This window comes from Rhinatrema bivittatum, chromosome 4, assembly GCF_901001135.1.
Source record: "Rhinatrema bivittatum chromosome 4, aRhiBiv1.1, whole genome shotgun sequence".
Classification (NCBI taxonomy): Eukaryota; Metazoa; Chordata; class Amphibia; order Gymnophiona; family Rhinatrematidae; genus Rhinatrema; species Rhinatrema bivittatum.
In genome coordinates, this window is record NC_042618.1 from 181,135,270 (window position 1) to 181,162,012 (window position 26,743).

At 44.2% G+C, this 26,743-nt stretch overlaps 1 protein-coding gene across 1 annotated transcript in view; it reads right to left on the reverse strand.

Annotated features, from left to right (window-relative positions):
- GNA13 (G protein subunit alpha 13) overlaps window positions 1-3,092 on the reverse strand; it is an 85,228-nt gene extending 82,136 nt beyond the window's left edge. The window contains exon 1 of the mRNA XM_029599324.1: window positions 2,608-3,092. Within this exon, the coding sequence (XP_029455184.1) occupies window positions 2,608-2,890 (283 nt within the window). The 5' untranslated portion in view covers window positions 2,891-3,092. The remainder of the gene's footprint in view (window positions 1-2,607) is intronic.
- Between the last annotated feature and the right edge of the window lie 23,651 nt (window positions 3,093-26,743).

Genomic DNA, 26,743 nt, shown 5'->3' on the forward strand with positions numbered 1-26,743 from the left:
TGGGAGAGGTGGGGGGCAGGGGGAGCCTGACAAAGGATGAAAGTTGGAAGGCAACAAAACGTAATATCCTGTGGATTGTCAAGCTTTTAGAGCTGGAACATATCCTTAGCTACAATAGTGTAGATATGAACTGATCAGAATGAGTGGGCCAGCTTGTCCCCATCTTCCATCATTTACTATACCAGCATGTCATAGCTGTAACTGACGAGCAGTAATAGTCTTCCTTTCCTCTTTCTCCAACAGCTGACCTGTAGGATATTCTCCAACCAGCAGGGGGGGGGGGGGGGTCAGAGAGCAGTGCTTATCTGCTGCTGCTGCTTTTGTTTTCCTCTCTGCTGGCTTTTCTCTCCAACTGAAATGGTATGGGGGACTCTGTAGTCTCAAGTCCTACCGGCCCCATGCAGATCCAATTACAGAGAGAAACAGGCATTAATGAAAGTAGCAACAGCAGGTAAGTGCTGCTGGAAGAGGCAGCTGAGGGTATTTAGGAAGAGGGAAAGGAAGGACAGAATGAGAAAATACTGAAGGCCAAGGAGGGAATAGTGTAGGAAAGGGAAGATGAGAGTGGCAGGGAAGGGGTGAAAGGAGAGGGTAGGAAAAGGAAGATGACAAATGATAGGAAGGGGAAGGTGATGATGCCAGGAGAATGAGAGGAGAGAAAAGGAAATGTGAAGATGCACAAGCAATAGAAGGGAGAGAAAAGGGAAGAGAAGGTGATACTGGGAGAGGGGGAGAGGAATGGGAGGAATAGGTGATATTAGAGGTGGTAGGGCAGGAAAGGGAAGATGTGATGATGCCAAGGGTGGTGGAGAGATGAGCACTGCAGTGGAGTGAAGGAGATGGTAATGAGGGAGTGGGAGATGGAGAGGGAAGAAGAAATGTGATTGTGCAGGGGGGGGGGGGGCAGAGAATGATGGGAAGGTGATGCCAGGGGTTGGGGGGAGGAAGAAAAGAGAATGATGCCAGAGGGATAAGGTGCTGGTGTGCCATGACACACAAAAGGTTGGGAATCACTGTACTTACTACTACAAATCAATTTTGTTTAATATGAGGAAGATGGAATTAGGAGAAAACCCAGCATGAAGGCCAGCCATTAGTTCCAGACATTCTGGCTTCCAGTCCAGCTTTTAGGCACATTAAGGCTGCTCAAAGTCACCAGAATGTCCATAACAGGTTTTCCAAGTTTACTCAATGCATCCTTTAAGTGCATTTTGTTTTCCCCCACTCACTGTGGAAAAGAAAAATTAACACGTTAAAGACTTGGTGTTCTTTAATCAAACAATGGTAGTTTTTGAAAAGTCTGCAAGTTAACACCAATTCACAAACATATTTAAAAAAATTTCATGATTTAATATTTCAAGAAAGTCTATTTTAAAGGATGAAAAATTGGTACTGATGCAGTTTTTGCATGAATGTGTATTCACTATACAGGCTCAAGAAAAATTGATTGTTAGACTGAAACATCTTTATCAGTGAATACTTGATATGCTTCTAAAACTGATACATAAAAAGTTGTCCAACACATGCGCAAAACAGAGAAGTCACTAAGTTTACTTTAGCACAAAAATAGCTTATTTTTCAATATTAACTGCTTGCAGTTGGTATAATCATGATGCAGTGGCAGTTTTGTTTTTCACTTGGAAAGTTTTAAAAAAATGTTGCTCTAGTGCGAAAATGAACAGCTAATGTAATCATTTTTGCAATATAATTTATTCTAGTTTCCAAGTCAGCATGGTCTTTGATGCCTGCAAAAGGGGATCTGTAGCCTAACACAAAACACACACATTCAAAGCCACTATAGCACAGTTCAAAGAAACGAAGTGCACACACACACACACAGCCTCTTAAGTACAGAAATCTATTAAAAACCATCAGCTACTATCACGCTGTAGCCAAAACAGCATTGCTACCAACTACAGTACTAAAACTAGGAAAAGAAAACGAGACGACTAGCAGAATGGAATTTAAGAAAGGCTTGGTGCAGTTTCAGGCAGAAAAGTCGATAACACATTAGTAGTCATGTACATTAAAGAAACCTATTTCTATCCCTGGGAGTGAACAGGAATTAGATCTACTTTATAGGATCTGCCAGTTTCTTGCAACCTGGATTAGTCATTGTCGGAGTTAGGATGTTGGTCTCTGGTTTGAACCAGCATGGTAAACAGTGATCGATGTTATTAGCCACCTCTTGGCTCTGACGGGCATGTGAGAGTTTACTGCAAGTAAAAAACTGAACCATAACTGGAGATTTTTTGCTTCATTTATACGCCCGAATGTGCTGTTGACTTGTTAAACTAGTAAAAAATGAAAAGTCGCCAGGACCGACCAACTGACCCAGCCCAAAGGCAAAGTGGGCTAAGGAGGCTGCGGCAAAAGGCTACACCCACAGCCTGGCGCGCGCGCCCGCACGCGAAGCCTCTCGGCGCCCACATAAAGCGAAAGGAAGGCGGGGGTCACTTCAGCCCCGGCCGGGGCCCTACTCCACCCCAACCTCGCGGAGAAGGTCCCGGGGACTCCTCCTTCCTCTTCCCACTTCCAACACGGCATGGGCGTTTCTGGTCAGCCCAGCACCATTTCTTTTCCCCTTCACTTGCGCCCCAGCCCCACCTTTAATCACGTTGCTGTAAATGGTGGCCCGGAACTCCTCCTTGGCCCGCTGGTCGAAGTCCTGCCCGTGGATAATGCGCATCTGCTTCAGGAAGGTGGACTTGCCGCTCTCGCCAGCGCCCAGCAACAGAATCTTCACCAGTCGCTTCACGTACGTCTTCTCACGCGAAATGCACTTGTCTATCTCCTTGGATTTGCGCTGCTGCTCGGCCTCCCGGCTGGTGAGCACACAATGTGGGAAGCAGACCGACAACACGGACTCAGACGGCAGGAAATCCGCCATCTTGCACACTTCATGTAGACGGAGGGGAGGGGAAGGAATAAGGAGACTCAAGCGCGAGCGTACGTGTGCGCGCGCGCTAGCGCCCGCTCAGCACTCCAAGCAACAGCCTCTACCAGCGCGCGTCACCTTACGTCACCGCGTTTTCTTTCTTTTCTGCGTACTGGGCTTGGCCTCGTTTATCTTTTCGGAGTGGGAAGGGTGAAATTAACCCCTCAAGAAAAATAAAAAAGGGCAAATCCGACGTTGTGCGTCATGACGTAAAACGAGGCGTGGCGGAAACGCCCCATCTTTCCAGAGTGAGGGGGAAAAAACTCCGCCCCCCCCCCCAAAAAAGGGCAAAGCTGACGTTGTGCGTCATGACATAAAATGAGGGGTGGCGGAAACGCCCCATCTTTCTGAAGTGGTGATGGGAAAATTAACTCCCCCCCACTCCCAAAAAAAAAGGGCCAGGCCGACGGTGTACGTTGACGTAAAATGAGGCGTGGTAGTGTTGTTAGGTGTTTTGTACCGGAAGTGGAAGCGCCCTGCTTGCTTCTGCTGAGGTTGCAAAGTGTGTAGGGCAATCTTCCCGTTTTAGAGCACTGCAGCTCTTGGACTGTTATAGGTTTTATAAGTAGTTGTTAGCATTATTAGGCTGGAAGATGGTGTTCCTGGCTACAATCCAAGTGTGGGGTTTGAGCCGTGAGCTGAGGATGGTTCTTTCATGACCTTTTGTCTGAGATTGAGCACATATAAGATGGGAGGGAGTATTAATGATCCCGGTTTATATACGAGGTTTTAAAAGCAGTGTTACCATTCTTGCCCCTCCCATTCTCTTGTTTCCTCTTTTAGGTTTATTCATGTTTTCCTTTACAGCTGGAATATATCTTATTTATTGTGCTTTTTTGAGCAAGAAGTGTCTTATCTTTTAAGTCAGATATAAAAACATGTATATGCACTGACTTAATGTAAAAAATTAGTTTCCTCCTACTCAAACTAACACTGCCCCCCATAGTTAAACCAACAGTCCTTTTACTAACATTTATAGGCCCTAAGACTAAGTTGTCATTTAGCACCTAATAAAAATCCATTTGTCTAGAAAAAGATTATAGAGCAGACACAGGAACAGCATTTATATAGCAGGCCACCTACCTTTTATATCAAAGCATGCTGCTGTTATAGTTCATATGTTACTTGAATTAGAGTGATACATTATGTTCTAATAGGAAGCAACACAGAATATATTTATTTATTTATTTGTTTTTTTATACCAACATTTGATCGAGATATCACATTGGTTCACATTACAACTGAACAGTAAATAAGACATAGGTTGCATATTTTTACAGTATAACTTGGAACAGTTAACAAGAAACTATAATACATGTGCATACACTAATGTCAGGTTGGGGGTTAGCATATGAAAGCATGGCTTAGGAAAGGTTGATTTTTAGAGCATAAGGTAGGACAGAATAGAATAACAAGAAAAATAACTATAATACATGTGCCAAGGTAAAATTGGTGGTTTGCATGGTGTGGGCTAGCTGGGGTGCTTTCACTTGAAGGTGTTGGCTAAAGCTGAGGGGTGAATTAGTGGGCTAGGTTTCTGCTGGGAAGGCTTTCTGGAATAGCCATGTTTTGAGGTGTTTTTTGAAGGTTTGGGTTGAGGGTTCCATTTTGACTTGGAGTGGAAGGAAGTTCCATAGTGTGGGGCCGGCTACTGACATGGTGAGTTTTCTAACTGAGGAGAGGTGTGCTGCTTTGGGGGGGGGGATGGATGGCAAGGAGCCCAGATTTGGTGGATAGGAGGCTTCTTTGTGAGGTATATGGGAGGAGTGCTGTGGTTAACCAGTCCATCTTGTTGCTGATCATTTTTTTGTGGATGAGGGGTGAGGGTTTTGTATTGGATTCTGTGGATGATGGGTAGCCAGTGAAGGTCTTTGAGGATGGGAGTGATGTGGGTGTGGAGGAGCAGTTTGAGCTTTTTCAGGGTTTGGATCATTGAGGAGATGTGATGTTTGAGGTTTAGTTCGTTGTCGATGGTTACTCCAAGGTTTTTTACGGTGTGCATGAGCTGGGTCTCCATGCAGTTAGGTGTGTGGTTTATGGGGGGGAATGTACAGTGGTTGTTTGCTATGTATATGATTTCGGTCTTGTTTTGTTTGAGGGAGAGGGACAATTGTGAGAGTAGCTGAGTTATTTTAGGCAGGAGTTGGTTCCAGATTTTTAGTGTGTTTTCAATGGTTTTGTTTAAGGGGAGTAAGATTTGTAGGTCATCTGCGTAAACATAGTATGTGAGGTCTGATTCAGAGAGGAACTTGCATAGGGGGAGAAGGTATAAGTTGAATAGGGTGGACATGGCTTACCTTCTCCAACAACTCCACCATGACAATACTACATCCCACTCCCAAACTTACTCTCACAAACCCAACAAAACCCACACACACCACACTCCCCATGCCAGACGCCTCACCAACATCCCCATCAATCCCAACTTCCACTGGTCCATCCTCTTGATGCTGAAGAAAATTCAACGTCTATTTCAGATTCTTCATCTGGCTGAGTCAAGGCAATAGAAAGGAAGGGATCCTCTATATGTTTGGTCTTCTGGGTCTTCTTTTTTGGCTGTTGCACTCCTGGCCCTGTGAGGAATATTTCAGGGGGATTCCCTGTCACCACTTTTGTTTTTGTCTGGCAGTAAATCCGCTGAGTACTTTCATTTACTCCTTGGTTTATGGAATTAGCCTTAATTCTAGAGCAGCCAATCCCCTACCAATGGTATCTCACTTATTGTTTGTTGATGATTTGAAACCCTACAGTTCTTGTGATGCTCATTCAGCAGAACAACCTTGTGATGATATTAGGATGACACTTGGCTTGGACAAATGTGCTAAGGCAACTTTTCTTAAAGGAAAATTATGCAAAAAAACCTATCTCCTTGACTAAAGTTTGCAATATAAAGGAACTGAAGCAGGAAGATGCATATAAATATCTAGGAGTAGAGGAAGGTGGAAAAATCCAGCATAAAATATTGAGAGAAAAGATCAGAAAAGAATATTATAGGACGGTGAAGGTGATCTTGAAGAGTGCTTTATCAGCATGAAATAATATTTAAGCTATTAACCAGCTTGCAATTCCTGAATTATCATACAGTTTTGGAATAGTAGACTGGCCTCCATAAATATCTTGAAGAACTGGATGCAAAAACAAGAAAGCTTCTCCATATCCATCATGTAATTTATACAAACCAGTGTATGCTGAGATTGTACATCCTTAGAACTGAAGGCAGTATGGGTCTTACTGAAATTGATTACACCTATAGAGCTACCATAATAGGCCTTCATGCGTACTTAATGGTATCAAGGAACCCATATGCTAAAATAGTGCTGAAATATGAAAATTAGCAAGCATCTTCAGTCTCAATCCTTAAGCTAGGACATTCCGGTGAAAAAAGGGAATGACTGAAAATCCACCAGTAAATGAAGGTAAATAAGCTACAGAATTAGCAAAAGAAGAGATAAAACTCTTAAAGAATCAGACCAGCAAACAAGGAAATGTAATTGGCAGAAGCATAAGTATAATAGGAAGTACAGAGAGCTACTTCAGCAACCCCCATGTGGATCAAAATTTGATGCAGCAGTGGTTGAGGAGAGGTGAATTCAAACCTGTAGAGATTGGTAATTGCAGCACATGATAGCAAACTATGGACAAAATCATTCACAACCAGCATTAAAAAAGGCCAAATGCGGATTCTGTGGAACAGAACTGGAAATGTTTACACATCTTCTCGCTGAATGTTATGTGCTGATGTCAGAAGGCCTGTATGTAGAGAGGCACAACAACGTAGCATGGCTTATTCATTGGAAGCTGTGTAAACATTATAATACCAACATACCAAACAAACACTGGGAACACAACCCTAATAGAATAGAAGAGAACAAAAGTTGTGATCACCTAGGACATCGCTATTCCCACTGACAGGAAGATCAATGTATGAAAATCAGAAGTGGTGAAGGAGAAAAACTTACAGCAATTCTGATAGAGCTCCTATTTGTCTAGCTCGATGAGAGTGCTAGAAACTCTCTTTTCTTCTTTGTTGAGTAGATCTTACTATGTCCAGAAAAATCCACAATTTCTGGCCATAATATAGAAATTGTCTATTACGAAGAAATAACTTGAGAACCAAGTCTCTATCAGAAGGAAAAATAAACTTGACCAATAACGTCCCATGATTTTCAACTAGCTCTTCTCCCGAAGATTCCAAATAAGCAGATAAATCAATAGTGGAAAGTGCAGGGCCAGGTGGTTGAGAGGATATCAAAAGATATAAAATAAATTTTAGCAAAGGGTGGCATTGCGTCCGATGGAATTTTCAGAATCTCTTGGAGATATTTTTTGAATTGATCCTGAGGAGAAACATGAGAAACCTTAGGAAAGTTCAGGACTCTTGGGTTCAGATATCTCATAGCATTTTCAATATTATCTAGTCTCTTTAATTGAACCATATCTCCCTGTATTAATCCAGACTGCACCCTCTGAATTTGGGTTACACTCTGCTCCAAATTTTCTAACTTGGTAGCATGTGAGGCAATCGAGAGTTTAGTACATTGTATGAGATTATTGATATCCACAGTTATAGAGATTAGAGATGAAATGGATTTTTCCAGGGACATTATAGCAGTCCAGACAGAATCTAGTGTAATAACAGGAGGTTTAACCAAATTAACTTTATAAATAGAGCTAATCATATCCAGCCCGCTAGGAGTTACCACACTACCAAGGACACTATCAGGTCCTCCTTCCCCCTCGGGAATCGATGCCATAGTAGATAAATCACGGCGTTCTGAGTCCCACACCGGAGTATATTGAACCGGCAACTGAAGCAAGATAGTTGGATTTCTACTTCAGGTCTCCTGACTCGAGCCAAAAGATCCGCCCCAGCAGCCTCTGGAGTTAACTGCTCTGCATCCAGTTGTTCCACCGGTCGGTCTGATCAAAGTTATCGGGGCTCCAGGGCTCAGTGATGTTTGTGAATCAAGTGATGCCGATATGCCCTCCGTACCGGCAATCACAGCGTTTCCTGCACCTGGAGTTCGGCCAGGGTCAGCGATGAAAAAGCCCTAGATTCTCTGCTGAATCTGGCCGACTGAGGGGGAAACTGGGGCTACTTCCCTCAGTCTACCCTTGCGCTTGCTGTGAGGCATAATTGCTGGTAACAACCAAAGCAAAAAAAGAAACATGCAGAGCGGAGCTGATCAAAACACATCCCTCCTTCAAGGTGCCATCTTGGCCCCCATACTTATCATTTATATAGTCTTTTAGATATTTGCAGTGCTGTACAAAAGCGATAAATACCCAGATACAATAACTACCTACCCCAAAGAAAAAGTACCACAAGTTACAAGATATCCAGTTTTCTTGCTAGAACTTTGCAGCACATTGCTTCTTTCTTTCTTTATTTGTTTAGTTTTATATACCGTCATTCGGTTCAGCCATCATAACGGTTTACAAAAATCAAACAGAGAATAAACCATTAAAAACATTGATGCATAAATTAATAGTGGAAAAGAAGAAGGGATCGGGGAGAGGTTGGTGGTGAAAAAGGGAGCATAAGGAAGAGAAGGGAAAAGGATAGTGGTAACAGTATTGGTATTTAAACATATTCAGGATGGTCTTCTAGTGTTGTTAATTATAAGTTCATATTGCTATTATAATGGTCGTTGCCAGACAATATTTCATTATCTCTTTTGCATGAGTATGGTTGGTAGTCTTGGTTAAAATTAGATTGTTGAAATAAATAATCATTAACGTAGACTTTATGAAAAAGAAAAGTATTTAGATCTTTTTTGAAAGTTTTGATATTCGTTTGAGTTCTTAAATAAGGTGGTAAGGAGTTCCATTTTTTAGGACAGGTTATGGAGAAAGCTCTATTTCTTGTTGTTGAAAGATGAGCACCTTTGGGTGGAATTATTAGATGAGAGGTATTATTTGATCGAAGATTCCTGTTGTTCTGTAACGTGATTTTTAAGCTTGTTTGTTTGTGGTGATCGGAATGAATTAATTTGTGTATAATTATTAAAATCTTATAATCAATTCGTGATTTAATAGGGAGCCAGTGTAGTGAAGATAATATAGGGGTAATGTGATCATTCTTTTTTTTTCCAGTTAAAATTCTTGCTGCAGCATTTTGAAGAATCTGTAAAGGCTTGATGTTGATATATGGAAGGCCAATCATAAGGGAATTACAGTAGTCAATGGTTGAGAAGATAATTAGTTGTAAAACTGTTCTGAAATCTACTAAATTTAGAAAAGGTTTTATCCGCCATAGAATTAGGAGTTTGTGATAACCTTCTCTGATTTTGGTGGTAATGTATATAATATATATATAATTTTTATCACTTGCTATTTTTGATGCTGTCACCCCTTCAAGTCAGTTCACTGGTTTCCATCCATGTCTGCTTTAAAGTCGAGCTTTTTTTCACTTTCAAGGCCCTGCTCTTCTCCGCTTCACTGTATGCCCCAGCCCATCTTTCTCATTACAAGCCTTTCTTCACCTGGCACTTTGTGCAGACTTCTTTTGGTGAAGACCCTTGGCTTTCTCAAAGATCATTTCCCCTTCTAAGCATTATTAGCTGTTTCCAACCTATTGAACATTCTTCCTCTTCCAATTTGCAAGTCTCCTTTCTCCCCACTTTCAAGTCTCAGCTGAGGACACACCTTTTTAAAAAAATCTTTTTTAGAGTTACTCCATTGGTCTCCATGCCACCTCCTTATCCTGCCTTTCTACTCAAATCCCTTGCATGTCTCTCTTTGTTCCCATTCACATTCCAAGACCTGTGAGCGAGGGAACTGCTTACCTATTATATCTTTAGGACTTTAGTTAATTATTCATTGTATCTCTGATCCAATGTTTTATCATAAAGTGCTCAATGTATATGAAAAATTAAACCAACAATTCAGCTGAAAAATGTTCTGATAATAAAATATTTAAGGCGACTAAGGTTGTTAGTTGAAACTCTGATGGAAGAGCAGGAACTAGCAATAAATGATGAGATCATTCATGATTATAATTAAAAGCATTAAAATCATACTTTTGTGATAATTATAATTGAATTTATTAGACACATTAAGTAAACTGAAAAATTAGATAGTGAAGTCAGTTTAGCAAGACAGTAATTATAAACCTATTTTGTAAAGATAGAAAAGACATATGTAACTTTCTAATAGTAGACCAGTTAGTGTAGCTGGGTTTAAAAAAGGTTTGGATAAGTTCTTGGAGGAGAAGTTCATTACCTGTTATTAATCAAGTTGACTTAGATAATAGCCTTTGCTATTACTAGCAGCAGTAGCATGGGATAGACTTAGTTTTTGGGTACTTGCCAAGTACTTATAGCCTGGTTAGGCCACTGTTGGAAACAGGATGCTGGGCTTGATGGACCCTTGATCTGACCCAGTGTGGCAATTTATTATGTTCTTAAAGAGAGAGTGAAGAATTTGAGGCCATGAACCTTTGGGAAATTTGAGATCTAATCAGATTCAAATATTATCATTGGTTCAATATGAAGAGAGGTACATCTGTATGTGTTGAGATTTTTGTCTTTGTATGTATGTTCCCCCTTTTGAAAAGCTGGATCTAGCTCAATCATAGTGTGGGGGGATATCAGACCATTTCAATTTTCAAACTTAGGGAGTGCTTTCAGGGTGCAAGGGAAGGGGCCAAAGTTGCAATTTGTGCCATAGGAAGTACATTGGGACTAGTCCCAAGATAGAATATTGCTCCTGCTACTTGTTTAAGATTATGTTTGAAAAGGTACTTTTGAAAAGTTGTGAAAACAAGTGCTTCCTTTCGTGAACAAGGTTCACACCTCCCTTTTCTGGAGGGGTAAGAATGTTCACACCAACAATGCTATGAGAAGAGATCTGATGAATGAGATAAGCATGTTGTAAGACAAAAACCACACACAGTGGAACGAAGAAGTAGTAATCAATCAAAATTAAATATGTATATTTATTTATAGCAATAATGAGGTCATCATGAAATCCCCTAGGGAAACAAGTTGAGGAGGAAAGATAGCTACAGCACATCACATGATACAAAGTTCAGGAAGTTTTACTTCACTCAACAAAACCGCTGTTGTCCTGCAACTGAGGTCATGGTAGTAGGAGTCTGATTAAAGCAAAAGCACATGAGAAACTCTCCAGGTGCAGTACTGCTTTTTGTACATATAGCACAATACAAAATTTATTGTCTGCTTTTCCAAACAAGAACTCAAAATGAAAGTACAATAGTACAAAACAATGCTATAAAATACCCATAAGTAAAATAGTTTACACAGAAAAACAAACAAGTACAAAATGAAAATTAAAACATCAACAAACTACAGATCCATCAGTTCTTGAAATGAAACTGTAGTAGTTCTTCAGATTTTTAGGGCTAAAGGATTCAGAGGAATGATAGATTTGTTCATTCGGTAATAAAGTATTTATGGGTGTTGGGGACAGTCGTTTACTGTACTTAATGGAAACTGTTTGCTTTCATAAGAAGCAGAAGTTCAGTGCTACATAAATATGGGCGTCATTTTATGTTCTCAGCCATAATCCTCCCTCTCAGATTCCAGCTTTAAAAATATTTCTGTAGGGGGAGGAGCTCTACTACTTCCCCTCTTAAGAATTTTTCTTACTTTTCAATATGTAGTTGATGTTAGACAAATATCCAGATGGTGTCTGTAGCCATAAACTGAAAATTTATTTCCCATCAACCTACTTTAAAATAAAGAAAAAAGTAGACGCTGAGTTCTGAGGCAGGACTGGGCATCAATCTAGTTTCTCGATAGTGTCATGTTTTGCCCTTTTGCTTCCTCTGAAATGTGTGTTCCTAGACTGTGTACTTGAGTATTTGCAAGAATTGTTAAAATGTACCTTTTTTGTTATTTATTGCACATTACATTTCTGGGCAAAGCAGTGCAATAAAATGTAAGGCCTGATTCTGGCAGAAATTTCAGGCTGTGCTAGGATGCTGTGTGTGGACCAGAGAGTAATGGTAGTGAAGCTCAGGTGAAGCTATATACACAAAACCTTGCCTCACCCTGTTTTCTGCTACAAGATAAGGTATTTAATGTAACACTGGTAAACATTTGTGATCAAACAGTATTTTAGTGGCTCATGCAGAATAAAATATTGTGGGTGTAGAATCAGAAGGAAAATAACTTTTTCAAGGGTTACAAAATTCTGTTTTGGAGTGTACTGGTACAACTTGGTGCAACTCTGCTTTTAATAAAGTCCCTTTCCCATATGCTGCAAAATTCCTTCATTTTAAACAGCCTGAAACCACCTACTGCTGCCACAGCTTCCCAAGACTGAGGCATGAAGTGATGGATGAAGCTGCAAGTAGCTATCCTGACATGTAAGGCACAACGCCTCCCCCAACTCAAAATTCATACAGGCATGGAAGGAGCATGCCAAGGATGCACATCTTCCAAAGGCTTCATCAGCAGTTACGAAGGTTTTGCAGGAATACTGATGGAAAGTTCAGGACCTATTCACATCAAGGCTGAGTATCTAATTCATCAGTTTCCCACAATTTTAGTACATGTTAGCGATTGTTATGCCTTCATTGGGTCAACAAATATTACAGAAATTATTGTAAGCCAATTCCTATGTGGATATAGTTCCTGTCAGGGACTGGCCAGATGGGTCTGGGGATTCCCCTTACAGAAGCAGCCCAGGGCTTCTGCCTAGCCAGCCACCTCCCCTTTGGGTTGAACCCACAGATTCTGGTTGCTGGCAGGATTTTCTTGGCATGGTACATGGCAGACCGGGTTCAGGGCTGGCAGCGGTCAGGCAAGGTTGGAGTCCAGGCTCATCATCGAGGTAGTCTTAAGACAAGCAAGGGTTAAGGGCCAGAAGCAGTTCGAGTCAGGCAACAAAGATCAGTCCAAGTTGAGGGAGAGGAAGTTTAAGTAGGGCTGGCCTTGCTGCATCATGGAGCCAACAAGGAGGTGGCCAGAGTGGGAACGAGCATGGCTCAGTGAAGACCTCTGCTGATAGGGGGGCTGCCTAGCACAAAGAGGACCAGAAACTGAAGACATGAGGAGGACCAGGAACTTGGGAACGCTGTGGAATTCACTCTACAAGGCTGTAGTGAGACCTGTTGCTGAGGCGTGGATTACAGAGGAATGTGGCCTTTTATGGCCCAAGACTTGTGACGCCATCATATATCCTGCCATGGGCCCTTTAAGTGTGTGCACATCAGGCGCGCATGTGCCTAGGAGCAGCCATGGTTGAAGCTGATGGAGTCTCCTCTAGGATCATATCAGGGCCGCTGCATTGTGGCAGCCTGCCACATATCTATGCCGGAGACCTTTGGCGGTGGTGGGGATCTATAATGGGGCTGGAAGAAAGTGCGGAAGTTCTCAGGGAAGCCCCGTGGACTGCCAAATGAACAAAATCTCACTCAGAAGGATCTGTCACTAGTGCTTGCCCCATCTATGGTGTAGAGGGGCTTACAGATCTTCAGGTCTCTAGATTGAGAGCCCTTTGGAAGTGGTGAAGACCAAAACTGTGAAGGATTTCAAAGGGGCGTGGGATAAACACTGTGGATCCATAAAGTCTAGAGGATGTGAATGAAGAGAAGAGCCATGGGGGTGGCTTGCTTGCAGGAATGACGGCTACTTTCTGGAGATTAATATCCTTATTCAATAAACATACACACAGTTAATGCGACTCCAACATTGCTCTATGTGGAAAAAAGGATTTGCATCCACAAAAAAGCAGGGGAATAGCTTGCTTGTTACGGGGGTTACTACCCCAAACCAAATAAGCCTGATACTTCACTTTCAATGTATATCCAGCATAGCTCTCTGCTTCAATGGCAGGGAGAATGAAGAAAAGATTATTTATATTCAGGCAACAACTAACAAGGAATGAATTACATAGTCTGGGTAAACAAATAAGCATGGGTGTAGCTTGCTTATTACGGCGGTTACTACCCCGAATCAATTAAGCCTGATACTTCACTTGGAATACATATCCAGCACAACTCACTGCTTCAACAGCAGGGGGGAATGAAGTAAAGAGGATTTATATTCAGACACCCAACAAGGACTGAATTGCACAGGCAGGGTAAACAAACGGGAGTAGCTTGCTTATTACAGCGGTTACTACCCCAAACCAATTAGCTAGATACTTCACTTAGATGCAGCTCCAGCACCTCTGTCTGCATCGATGGTGGGGGTGGAGGGGAATTGGAACCAAAAAGTTACCAATAAGGGCCCTGACCTCAGCGGTCAGAGTAACAGATAAGTATGAAAACAAATAGGTGTGAAAGCTTGCTGGGCAGACTAGATGGGCCATTTGGTCTTCTTCTACCGTCACTTCTATGTTTCTATATAAAAGGAATCAGGCAAAAATATATCTCACTGCAACTAAATACAGGACAACCCTCTGGCAGGGTGTGTACAGAGAGGAACCTCTTAAAAACTATAAAGTTCCTGATGAGGCTGGAAGGCTTCACCAGAGAGTGGAAATGCTACATTCTCACTGCTCTGAATCTAAATCACAATGATTCCAAGGAACGCCAAAATATCTGGACTAAATAGGAGTAGACAACCAATTCAGATCCTCCAGTTTGGGAGAGGCAGAAAGGGATGGAAGGCTCATAGATTGCTCCTGTGGGAAATTCTGTGCTCAAAAACTTAAAATTCTGCAAACTTTATATTGGTCAAAATAACACAATATACATGACGATCTTTAAGTAATTAATTTAAAATGTAATACAGAAAAAATTCATTAGTTAAAGATTCAGAGTTTTAAATATTTTGAGCAGAAGATGAAATAGGCCTCAGCGTGTTGTGAATGGAAGCCATTCTGCTTGCTGCGAAGATGGAACAGGCTCCATCGTGCCGCGAGTGGAGGCTGTCCCGCTCATGGCGAAGATGGAACAGACCCAGGCATGCCATGAGTGGAGCGGCCTCCACTTGCGACATGGCAGGGCCTGCCAAATTTCAGCTGTGCTGGAGAGGAATTCTGCGCTCTGCAATTGCGCAGAATTCCCTCAGGCCTAATAGATTTAAGGTTCTAAGCAGGGACTTAGTGACATCTAGTGACTATCCCTTAGGGGTGCTTCACGTCACTTAGCCCTATCACCATTGATCATGAGGTTTATTCGAATAATGGTATAAAAATCTATTAAATAAATAAATCCTGATTCTGCTGCACAATCTTCTTAGGATGGGAGGAAATGTCATAGGGGAAAAAATCCAGTCAATATACAGTGGAGGGCAATTGGCCATCTGTGTCTCATGACCTTTCATATGGACTTCTACAAGATTTGGTATCATCACTGATCTTTTTCCACATTTAGGTTTACCAGGCTACATGGTCTTTGCCTCGGTGCACTGATGACATCCAGATTCATATGACACAACACAAGTACCATGTTTGTCTGGTTCCACTGCCTATAAGACCTACTAACTAAGATTTGACATAAGTACTTACAACTGAGTACAGAACAAACAATGTGGAAGTGTACTGCTTGAATGTTGAAGAAACAACTAACATATTTTGCTTTTCTGGTAAAAAGCTTTATGCACAGACAGTAAAAAAAAAAAATATATATTTGTAATTTAAGAATCAATTTTGACAAGCTACTACGTATTTTGGATCATCTCTGGGTTACTCATAAATTGTGACCCTATTTGTCATAAACCTCCAACAGAATGGAATGGGTGGGCCTCTTTGCTGAGTCTACCTATAGATTATTGTGAGAGGGATAGGCAGTAGTAGATCTCACCCTTTGGAATTCCTTCTCCACAGAAATTATTTTTTCCCCCAATATCTGCTACCTTACAAAACAAGCCTAAAATCTTTTTGACCTCCCAGTATGTTTTTGTCATTTCATTTCTGCTTTTATTTATTTTCTGTGGTTTGTTTTGTGTGCCTTATATTTTGCCTAGTTTCCAAGTATGGTTCCTGTTTTTGAAAGCCAACTGAAAAGCAGCGACCTTGTGACTAGTAAAACTGTTTTTTTAAATAATGTTTTGCAATGCACTTGTTTATCTTGTGGCATAAGACACAAGATAGGTTTAATATTTCATTTATTAATATTGATAAATTGCTTTTCTTTCAAAGTAAGTCAGAGTGGTGATGATAATATTAATAGTCATAACAATAATAAGTGAGGATTCCGTAGTAACTGAGGAGTTTTCAGCTGTGGAAAAGGGAATCTGAGTATCTAAGAAAAAATATTCTTTGTTTTACTGTTACCAAGGGCATAGCCAGGAGGCAAAAGGGAGAAAGAGTAAAAGCAAAGGTGTGATAGCAAGTTTGCTTACTATAAATGATGTTTTTTGTAAATAGCAGGATGAATTACCATTACTTATGGGTGACATCATCCAGCAGCACCAAACAAATGTCTCTCATAGCTAGTAGAGCATATGCTCTACTGAGCATGTGTGGGAGTTGCCTCAAGATTCTCCTCAGTCTATATTATTGCTAAATTTAGCTAGGTTGTTTACTATCCAGGGAGGTGGGTGGGTATTTAGTATGGCTAATTCATCCTGTTATCTATGGAAAACACGGTTTACAGTATGCAAACTTGCTTTTTCTGTTGATAAGCAGGACTGAATTAGCCATAATATGTGGGGAGTCCCAAGCAGTGGAGCATTTACTGAATAAGCAACCCAGATCCCACCATACAGAGTAGACTATTGGATGAACAGGCTATACAAAACTGCTTGTCCAAATTCACTCTCACTCTTTGAGAGATTGTCCAGACAGTAATGGGATATAAAGCTGTGTACTGATAACCATGTTGCAGCTTTGTAAATGTCTTCTAAGGTATGAAAGGTTTTCTTGCTTTCATGTATGTGAGATTTTGGGAAAAATGTAAGAAGTATGATAGCTTTCCATATTAATTAAGCTGACACAACCTTTGGTAGAAACTTCGGATTGGTGTGGAGCACTACTCTATTGTGAAAGAATTGCATATAAGTATGACTATGAGCTAAAGCCTGACGTTACCTGACTCTTCTGTCTGAGGTTACTGCGACCAGGAATATTACTTACCATATTAGATATTTGAGTGAGGCTGTCTCCAACAGTTCAAAGGCAGCTTCATCAGTTGGGCAAGGATCTCATTTAGATCCCATAGAACAGGAGGTTTTACACCTGGTAGTTTAGGGATGCCACAAGTCTTTTGTAAATTTTGACACAAATGAATGAATGGATATACACATACCCTCAGTTTGAACATGGTAAGCTGCTATGGCACTAAGATGTAGTCTTACTGATGAGGTGGCAAGGCCAGATTCAGAAAGCGAAAGCAGATAGTTTAGTAACTCTTTTGGTTTGCATGCAAACAGATCTAAATTGTTGTGTTGACAGTATATGGAAAACCTTTTCCATTTGAAACCATAAGCTCTCCTAGTTGAAGGTTTTCTTCCGGACACTAATATATCCTCCACTGCTTTAAGCAAGGACAAGTCTATTATCATTGAGCATTCAACATCCAAGCTGTCAAACTGAAGGAGGGAAGATTCGGATGAAATAGACGCCCCTCTTCTTGAGTTAATAAGTATGGATCTGATCCGAGAGATAGCAGAGGATGACTGGAGAGCTGTACTAGATAAGTGAATCAGACTTGTCTGGGCCACACTGGAGCTATGAGGATCAGACACGCCTGATCCTTCAGTACTTTTTGCACCATTCGGACTATCAGGGGAATCGCTGGAAAAGTTTACATGAAATCTGCATTCCAGTTGAACAAGTGTCCTGAGCGGATCTGAGTTTGCGGGGAAGAACAGAGCAAATATTTTCTAGTTTTCTGTTTTTTTTTCTGACGCAAATAGATCAATTGCTAGAAGTCTCCAGAGATTGACCAGCTTGTTGGTTGTGGATTGCTGAAAGGACCATTCATGTGGATGAAAGATTCTTTTGGAGATTCTGGGAAGGTAAGTCACTTGCAGTACAGCTTGTTGTCTACGTGGCCACTCCCACATTTTTATTGGTTCTTGGCACAGAGTCCATGATACCATGGTTCCTTGTTTGTTCATGTAGAACATAGTGACTTGTTTGGATAAGAATGTTCTTTCCCTGAAGAACATAAGAAACTGCCATGCTCAGTCAGACCAAGGGTCCAGCAAGCCCAACATCCTGTTTCCAACAGAGGCCAAACCAGGCCACAAGAACCTGGCAATTACCCAAACACTAAGAAGATCCCATGTTACTGATGCAATTAAAAGCAGTGGCTATTCCCTAAGTAAACTTGATTAATAGCCATTAATGGACTTCTCCTCCAAGAACTTATCCAAACCTTTTTTGAACCCAGCTACACTAACTGCACTAACCACATCCTCTGGCAACAAATTCCAGAGCTTTATTGTGCGTTAAGTGAAAGAATTTTCTCCGATTAGTCTCAAATGTGCTAATTGCTAACTTCATGGAATGCCCCCTAGACCTTCTATTATTCGAAAGTGTAAATAACCGATTCACATCTACTCGTTCAAGACCTCTCGTGATCTTAAAGACCTCTATCATATCCCCCCTCAGCTGTCTCTTCTCCAAGCTGAACAGCCCTAACCTCTTCAGCCTTTCCTCATAGGGGAGCTGTTCCATCCCCTTTATCATTTTGGTTTCCCCTCTCTGTACCTTCTCCATCGCAACTATATCTTTTTTGAGATGCGGCGACCAGAATTGTACACAGTATTCAAGGTGCAGTCTCACCATGGAGCGATATAGAGGCATTATGACCTTTTCCGTTTATTAACCATTCCCTTCCTAATAATTCCTAACATTCTGTTTGCTTTTTTGACTGCTGCAGCACACTGAGCCGATGATTTTAAAGTATTATCCACTATGATGCCTAGATCTTTTTCCTGGGTGGTAGCTCCTAATATGGAACCTAACATCATGTAACTACAGCAAGGGTTATTTTTCCCTATATGCAACAACTTGCACTTGTCCACATTAAATTTCATCTGCCATTTGGATGCCCAATCTTCCAGTCTTGCAAGGTCCTCCTGTAATGTATCACAATCCGCTTGTGATTTAACTACTCTGAATAATTTTGAATCATCCGCAAATTTGATAACCTCACTCGTCGTATTCCTTTCCAGATCATTTATATATATATATTGAAAAGCACCGGTCCAAGTACAGATTCCTGAGGCACTCCACTGTTTACCCTTTTCCACTGAGAAAATTGACCATTTAATCCTACTGTTTCCTGTCTTTTAACCAGTTTGTAATCCACGAAAGGACATCGCCTCCTATCCCATGACTTTTTAGTTTTCTTAGAAGCTTCTCATGAGGTACTTTGTCAAACGCCTTCTGAAAATCCAAATACACTACATCTACCGGGAGGCTGGCTGAACAGCCCTTTAAATCAGGGCTCTTTGCAGCGGTGCTGCGCTCTGGGCGTCGCGCGCATGAAGGAGCGCGACCTAAGGGGCCTGCCCCTTAGTGCGCCCCTTCGTGCGTCCTTTGTGCACTAACAGTCACTTCTGTTACAGAACTAGAGACCCCCCTGGGCCTTACTTTTGTCCTCCTGTTCGCTTCCTCCTCTCACCCTCCAACCCCCCTTGAGCTGATCTCTGCAGTACAACCTAGTAGTGGCTTGGCGCACTACCTTCCTAGAGCGCACAGGCCACTTCATTTTCCATTCGCAGACCAACCCACTTAGGATCCCCTTAAGGTGCCCCCTCACTCCCAGCACCCCCCCCCCTGATCCACACCCCATCCCCCCCAGACCCTCCCTTTCCACCTAAAATGCTCTCTCAATATTCCCCGTTTACACCTTCCCCACATGCGCAAGACCCCCCCCCCAGCACTCCCACACCCCGCCCACAAGCGCAAATCCCTAGTGCTCATCATGATCTCCCCACTCACACAATTCCTGGTTCTAACTACACTTGCTATCTCCCTTATCAACGCTCAATCCATCCTAAAGAAAGCCCCCATCCTCTATGACCTGCTTATAGACTCCAATCCTGACATCTGCGCCATCACTGAATTGTGGCTAAAGAGCACAGACCAGGTATTCATTAACCAGCTCCCTATTCAGTCTTATGATATTTTCTCTATCCCAAGACCTAAAAAAAGAGGTGGAGGTCTCCTCCTAGCTGCTAAAAAATACCTCAACTTAAAACCCCAACCCACCCACCCTCCACCCAGATTTGAAGCAGGACTTTTCAAATCCAACACCCTACAGGTCTGCCTCATCTATGCCCCCCCTGGCCTCCTCGAACCTGACCCTTCCCCTATCATCGAGTACATCACTGACAACATCAACTCCAACTCTCCTGCAGTTATCTTAGGTGACTTCAACCTCCATGTTGATGTCCGCCCTCCCACACACACCTGTGAAATTCTTCTGGACACCCTCCAAGCATTAGGCTACAGACAACTCATCTCTGCACCTACACACAAAGCGGGTCACACCCTTGACCTCATTTTGGTTAACCCCCATGTAACGTCGACCAATACACCTGTTACCACCCCAGTCCCATGGTCTGACCACTCCCTCATCAACGTCCTCCTCTCCACTAACTCCCGCCCACCAGCACCCCACATGCAGACCAAAACAATCACCTTCCGTAAACCATGTTCACCAGAGGACCTGACCGTAGCATTTGACAAAGCATCTATCAATCTTGACCTCTCCAACCCAGAATCTGCGCTACTCTCCTGGAACAACCTCACAACTACTGTAGCTAATGCCACCTGCCCCATGTTCCACAAACAGATTCCCCTCACACAAACAGCAAAAAACCATGGTACACTACAGAATTAAAAAGGATAAAAAAAAGACCTCAGATCCAAAGAACGCACGTGGCGTAAACAACCATCACTTACCCACAAAGCAGCGTATAAAAAACACTTTGCATACTTACAGACAAACCACCCAGCAAGCTAAGCGAGACTTTTACTCTGCCAGAATCCACGACTACCAATTCAACCCATATGCCCTTTTCTCATACATCACAGAGCTCACAAATTCCATTCATCACACTATCACTGAAGATAACGCCAAGGGTAAATGCGAAGAATTAGCCCTGTTTTTCAAAAACAAAATAACCAACATACTACTACGCTTCCCTACAAATCCCACCCCTATCACACCACTCACCAGTAACAATAAGGCCACCCTCGCATCCTTCGACCTCACAACAACTAAGGAGATCGAATCCATCTTAAAAAAGATCAAACCAGCTACACACACCTCAGACACAATTCCGACAAAAGCTCTCCTAGCTATTCCCACTACCATCGCCAAGCATCTAACTGACATAATCAACTGCTCACTTTCCTTCGGAAAAGTCCCAGACCCCCTCAAGCTTGCAGTCGTTAAACCCCTCCTCAAAAACCCCTCCCTTTACTCCTCCAACCTAGCTAACTACCGCCCAATCTCCAACCTGCCTTTCATATCCAAAATACTGGAAAAGGTAGTTAATACACAACTTACAAACTTCCTAGAAGACCACTGTATCTACGTCCATCACAATTTGGATTCCGTAAAGCCAGAAACACTGAAAATCTCCTATTAGCCATCACTGACACCATTTTCAAAGGTATGGACCATGGTAAATCATATCTACTTGCCCTCTTAGACATTTCAGCAGCCTTCGACACAGTCAACCACCAATTTCTGATCTCACGCCTAGCAGAGATAGGCATCTCTGACACACCCCTGCTATGGTTTACCTCCTACCTCAGCCACAGAAAATATGTAGTAAAAATTGAAAACCATGAATCCTTACATATCCCCCTCACTCAAGGTGTCCCCCAAGGATCCTCTTTATCCTCCACCCTCTTCAACATTTATCTCCTGCCTCTCTGCCACCTCCTCTCGGACCTCGGCCTGCAGTTCTTCTTATATGCAGACGATGTCCAAATTCTCATCCCCATACCAAATTCCCTCAACAAAACCCTGCAATTCTGGGACTCCTGCCTTGCATCCATCAATGCCCTGCTATCCAACCTTCAGCTTGCACTAAACACCTCAAAAACAGAAATCCTCTTAATCTCTAATCAGCATGACCTTATCTCCCAAGCCACCTCCCTTAACTCTTCCCTTAGTAACACAACCCTGTACTCCGTCAGAGACCTAGGTGTAGCCCTAGACCAACATCTAAATTTCAAACCCCACATCAACACTCTCCTAAAAGGGGGTTTCTTTAAACTCAACATTCTTAAAAAGCTTAAACCCCCCCTGCATGCTCAAGACTTCCACCTAGTACTTCAGACCACCCTCCTATCTAAACTGGATTACTGTAACTCCCTTCTCCTGGGCTTTCCCGCATCCACCACAAAACCCCTACAAATCCTGCAGAACGCCATGGCTAGAATTTTAACTAACACACGTAAAAGGGACCATATTACCCCCGTGCTAAAGGACCTGCACTGGCTGCCCATACACTTCCGTATTCAATACAAAACCCTCATCATTCTACACAACACGCTGTACAAACACAACCACACCTGGCTTGAGGAAATGCCGCATTTCTGCACCTCCAACCGACCATCCAGAACCTCCCTAGCAGGTACCCTTCACTGCCCAACACTCAAAACCGCACACCATACCTTCACAAGGCAAAGGGCCTTCTCCATCGTTGGCCCTACCTTCTGGAATTCTCTACCCACCAATCTACGTCTAGAGCAGTGGTTCTCAACCTTTCTAATGCCGTGACCCCGTAATACAGTTCCTCATGTTGCGGTGACCCCTCGCCCCGCCCTCGCAGGGCGGGGCGAGGGCGGGACGAGGGTGGGGTTGGATTTTAGTGCATATTTATTTATTATGACATTTATAAACAGAACCACCATTCCTCATAAAACAATACAATTAAGAAACATAAAGCATCAGTTATAATAGTAAAACCATACTAATAAAAGAATACTTTAAAATTACTGATAAATAGAATTTCTATTAATTAAAATCATATACATTTTTATAATTTCCCAAACACCAATAAAATATTTCAAAACAGCACATATATCAAATAACACACAATAATTAAAACTAATAAGGATTTTAAAAAGCCCCTGCTGTCCATACATGGGAGCTCTTGATTTCCAGTCACCCTGATATTGTCGAGGATTAGGAGGTTATCCTCTCTCTCACACACATACTCACATGTCCATTCTCTCTCACACATACACTGTCACATACATACACATTCATGCTCTTATATGCACCATAACCTCTCACAGACACTGACACACTCTCAGGGTGTAAGACACTCTCTCCCCCCCCCCCCCCCCCTCACACACACTCTTACTCCCCTGGATTTTCTCATACACACTCATGCTCTCACTCTTACTGGCTCCCTCACAACCTCAGAGCCTCTCAGATAAAACTCTATGCGGCAGAAATAATGCTGAATGTTGAGAATTGTGTTATGCAGACTAATCTGGAAAATGCACTAATTTCTACATGAGTCATAATGAATCAGTTCTCAGCTGCAGGCTTCAATTGATTATCCTGGCTCCCTTTAATAAGTTTAATTTAATGTTTGCCAAATACAGTTCATGTGTAACAGCAATCCTAATTCTCCACCAGATCAAGCTGATTTCACATCCCACTTCATACTTTGTCACCTTCAGCTGAGTCAAACAATTAATCTAATTACTGCCACTGCTGCCCACGTGGCTATTGGGGAGGCGCTGATTGCTGCTATTGGCACCAGTGTTGCCAACCTCGCTTATTTACCACGAGATTGGGCTTCTTTTTGTAGTCATTCGCGGTTTTTTTTTCCGATTCGCGGGTTGCTTTTAATTGGGCTATTTTTTCTGCCAGTCGTGTTTTTTTGGGCTTGTTGGGCGGGACTTGTGCTCTGAATCATGTTACAGTGATTGGCTGCTGCGATGAAGCCTGTCCATAGCAGGCGCACCCTATCCCTATATTGCAGCAGTAAGCCAATCAGAGCAGGAGCTGCAAGCCTTGTTGATGCACACGTCAGGAGCACATTTTGTGGGCAGACCTAGCCAGCACTGCACAGCACCTCACATGGGCGGAACGGGAAGAGCAGCACGGCATTGGAGCGCAACAGCAAAGGAATCCAGAGTGTGTAGCTACAGCCAGGTAGCAGGAGGGGAGGAATTAGGATGTAGGGAGGGGGGAATGAGTGTGTGGGAGGCCAGAGATGTGCTTGGAGGGGTTAGAGAGGTGGGAATGAGTGTGGGGGCCAGAGATGTGCTGGGAGGGGGCTGGGGAATGAGTGTGTGGGGGGCCAGAGATGTGCTCGGAGGGGTTAGGGAAGTGGGAATGAGTGTGGGGGGCCAGAGATGTGCTCGGAGGGGTTACGGAGGGGGGGAATGAGAGTGTGGTGACCAGAGATGTGCTGGGAGGAGGGAATCAGCGTGTGGGGGGCCAGAGATGTGCTCGGAGGAGTTAGAGAGGTGGGAATGTGTGTGAGGGGGCCAGAGATGTGCTTGGAGGGGGCTGAGGAGAGAGGAATGAGTATGTGGGGGGCCAGAGATGTGCTAGGAGGGGTTAGGGAGGGGGGAATCAGTGTGTGTGGAGCCATAGATGTGCTCGGAGGGGTTACAGAGGGGGGGGGAATGAGAGTGTGGGGACCAGAGATGTGCTAGGAGGGGTTAGGGAGGGGGGAAAGAGTGTGGGGGCCAGAGATTTGCTTGTAGGGGGGTATGAGTATGTGAGGGCATTAACTGCTATAAAAAAATAAAATGTTTTTTTTTACATCTGCTTCCCTTTCTAATTTTTTGCCATTTCCTTTAATATTGCCTTTTTTTCTATTTCTTTCTCTCCACCTGTCTTCTTCCCTCAACACACAGTCAGGTTCTCATTCTCACATGCATTTCTCTCTCACACACACATACACAGGCTCTCACTGGCACAGGCTGTCTGAGTCTCACACACACAGGCTCTCTCACACCCCCACATGCTGCCTTGCTCAAGCACAGGCTCTCACTCTTACATGCTGTCTCTTTCACACACACAGAGGCTCTCACATGCTGTCTCTGCAAACACACACAGTCTCTCAACTCATCTCATACTCGCACACACCTCTCTCTTACCTCTGGGCCTCTTCTTTACGGGTTGCCACAGGATGGGCTCTGCAGCGGCCCTAATCTTCCCGGCCCGCTGCTCCTCTTCTGCACGCAGCTGAAGCGCCTCCTCCTTCCTGCCCGTGCGGCTCCGGCAGTGTTGCCAGGTTTCATGAACGAACAAGCACTTTTTTTCCAAAAAAACAAGCCCAAAAACACATGAGATTGGAAACATTTTATTTTTTTATAGCAGTTAATGCCCTCACATACTCATACCCCTCTCCCCAGCCCCCCCCAAGCAAATCTCTGGCCCCCCACACACTCATTCCCCCCCCCCCCAGCACATCTCTGGCCCCACACACTCATTCCCCCCCCCCCCCACCACATCTCTGGCCCCACACACTCATTCCCCCCCCCCCCAGCACATCTCTGGCCCCACACTCTCATTCCCCCCCCCCCAGCACATCTCTGGCCCCACACTCTCATTTCCCCCCCCCCAGCACATCTCTGGCCCCACACTCTCATTTCCCCCCCCCAGCACATCTCTGGCCCCACACTCTCATTCCCCCCCTCCCTCCCTCCCAGCACATCTCTGGCCCCACACACTCTCATTCCCCCCCCCCCAGCACATCTCTTGGCCCCACACACTCTCATTCCCCCCCCCCCCCCAGCACATCTCTGGCCCCACACACTCTCATTCCCCCCCCCCCAGCACATCTCTGGCCCCACACACTCTCATTCCCCCCCCCAGCACATCTTTGGCCCCACACTCTCATTTCCCCCCCCCCAGCACATCTCTGGCCCCACACTCTCATTTCCCCCCCCCCAGCACATCTCTGGCCCCACACTCTCATTTCCCCCCCCCCCAGCACATCTCTGGCCCCACACTCTCATTCCCCCCCTCCCTCCCTCCCTCCCAGCACATCTCTGGCCCCACACACTCTCATTCCCCCCCCCCCAGCACATCTCTGGCCCCACACACTCTCATTCCCCCCCCCCCCAGCACATCTCTGGCCCCACACACTCTCATTCCCCCCCCCCCAGCACATCTTTGGCCCCACACACTCTCATTCCCCCCCCCCCCCCCCAGCACATCTCTGGCCCCACACACTCTCATTCCCCCCCCCCCCAGCACATCTCTGGCCCCACACACTCTCATTCCCCCCCCCCCCAGCACATCTCTGGCCCCACACTCTCATTTCCCCCCCCCAGCACATCTCTGGCCCCACACTCTCATTTCCCCCCCCCCAGCACATCTCTGGCCCCACACTCTCATTCCCCCCCCTCCCTCCCAGCACATCTCTGGCCCCACACACTCTCATTCCCCCCCCCCTCCCTCCCAGCACATCTCTGGCCCCACACACTCTCATTCCCCCCCCCCCCAGCACATCTCTGGCCCCACACACTCTCATTCCCCCCCCCCCCCCAGCACATCTCTGGCCCCACACACTCTCATTCCCCCCCCCCCCCCAGCACATCTCTGGCCCCACACACTCTCATTCCCCCCCCCCCCCCCCAGCACATCTCTGGCCCCACACACTCTCATTCCCCCCCCCAGCACATCTCTGGCCCCACACACTCTCATTCCCCCCCCCCAGCACATCTCTGGCCCCACACACTCTCATTTCCCCCCCCCCCAGCACATCTCTGGCCCCACACACTCTCATTTCCCCCCCCCCCAGCACACCTCTGGCCCCACACACTCTCATTTCCCCCCCCCCAGCACATCTCTGGCCCCACACACTCTCATTCCCCCTCCCTCCCTCCCAGCACATCTCTGGCCCCACACACTCTCATTCCCCCTCCCCAGCACATCTCTGGCCCCACACACTCTCATTCCCCCTCCCTCCCTCCCTCCCTCCCAGCACATCT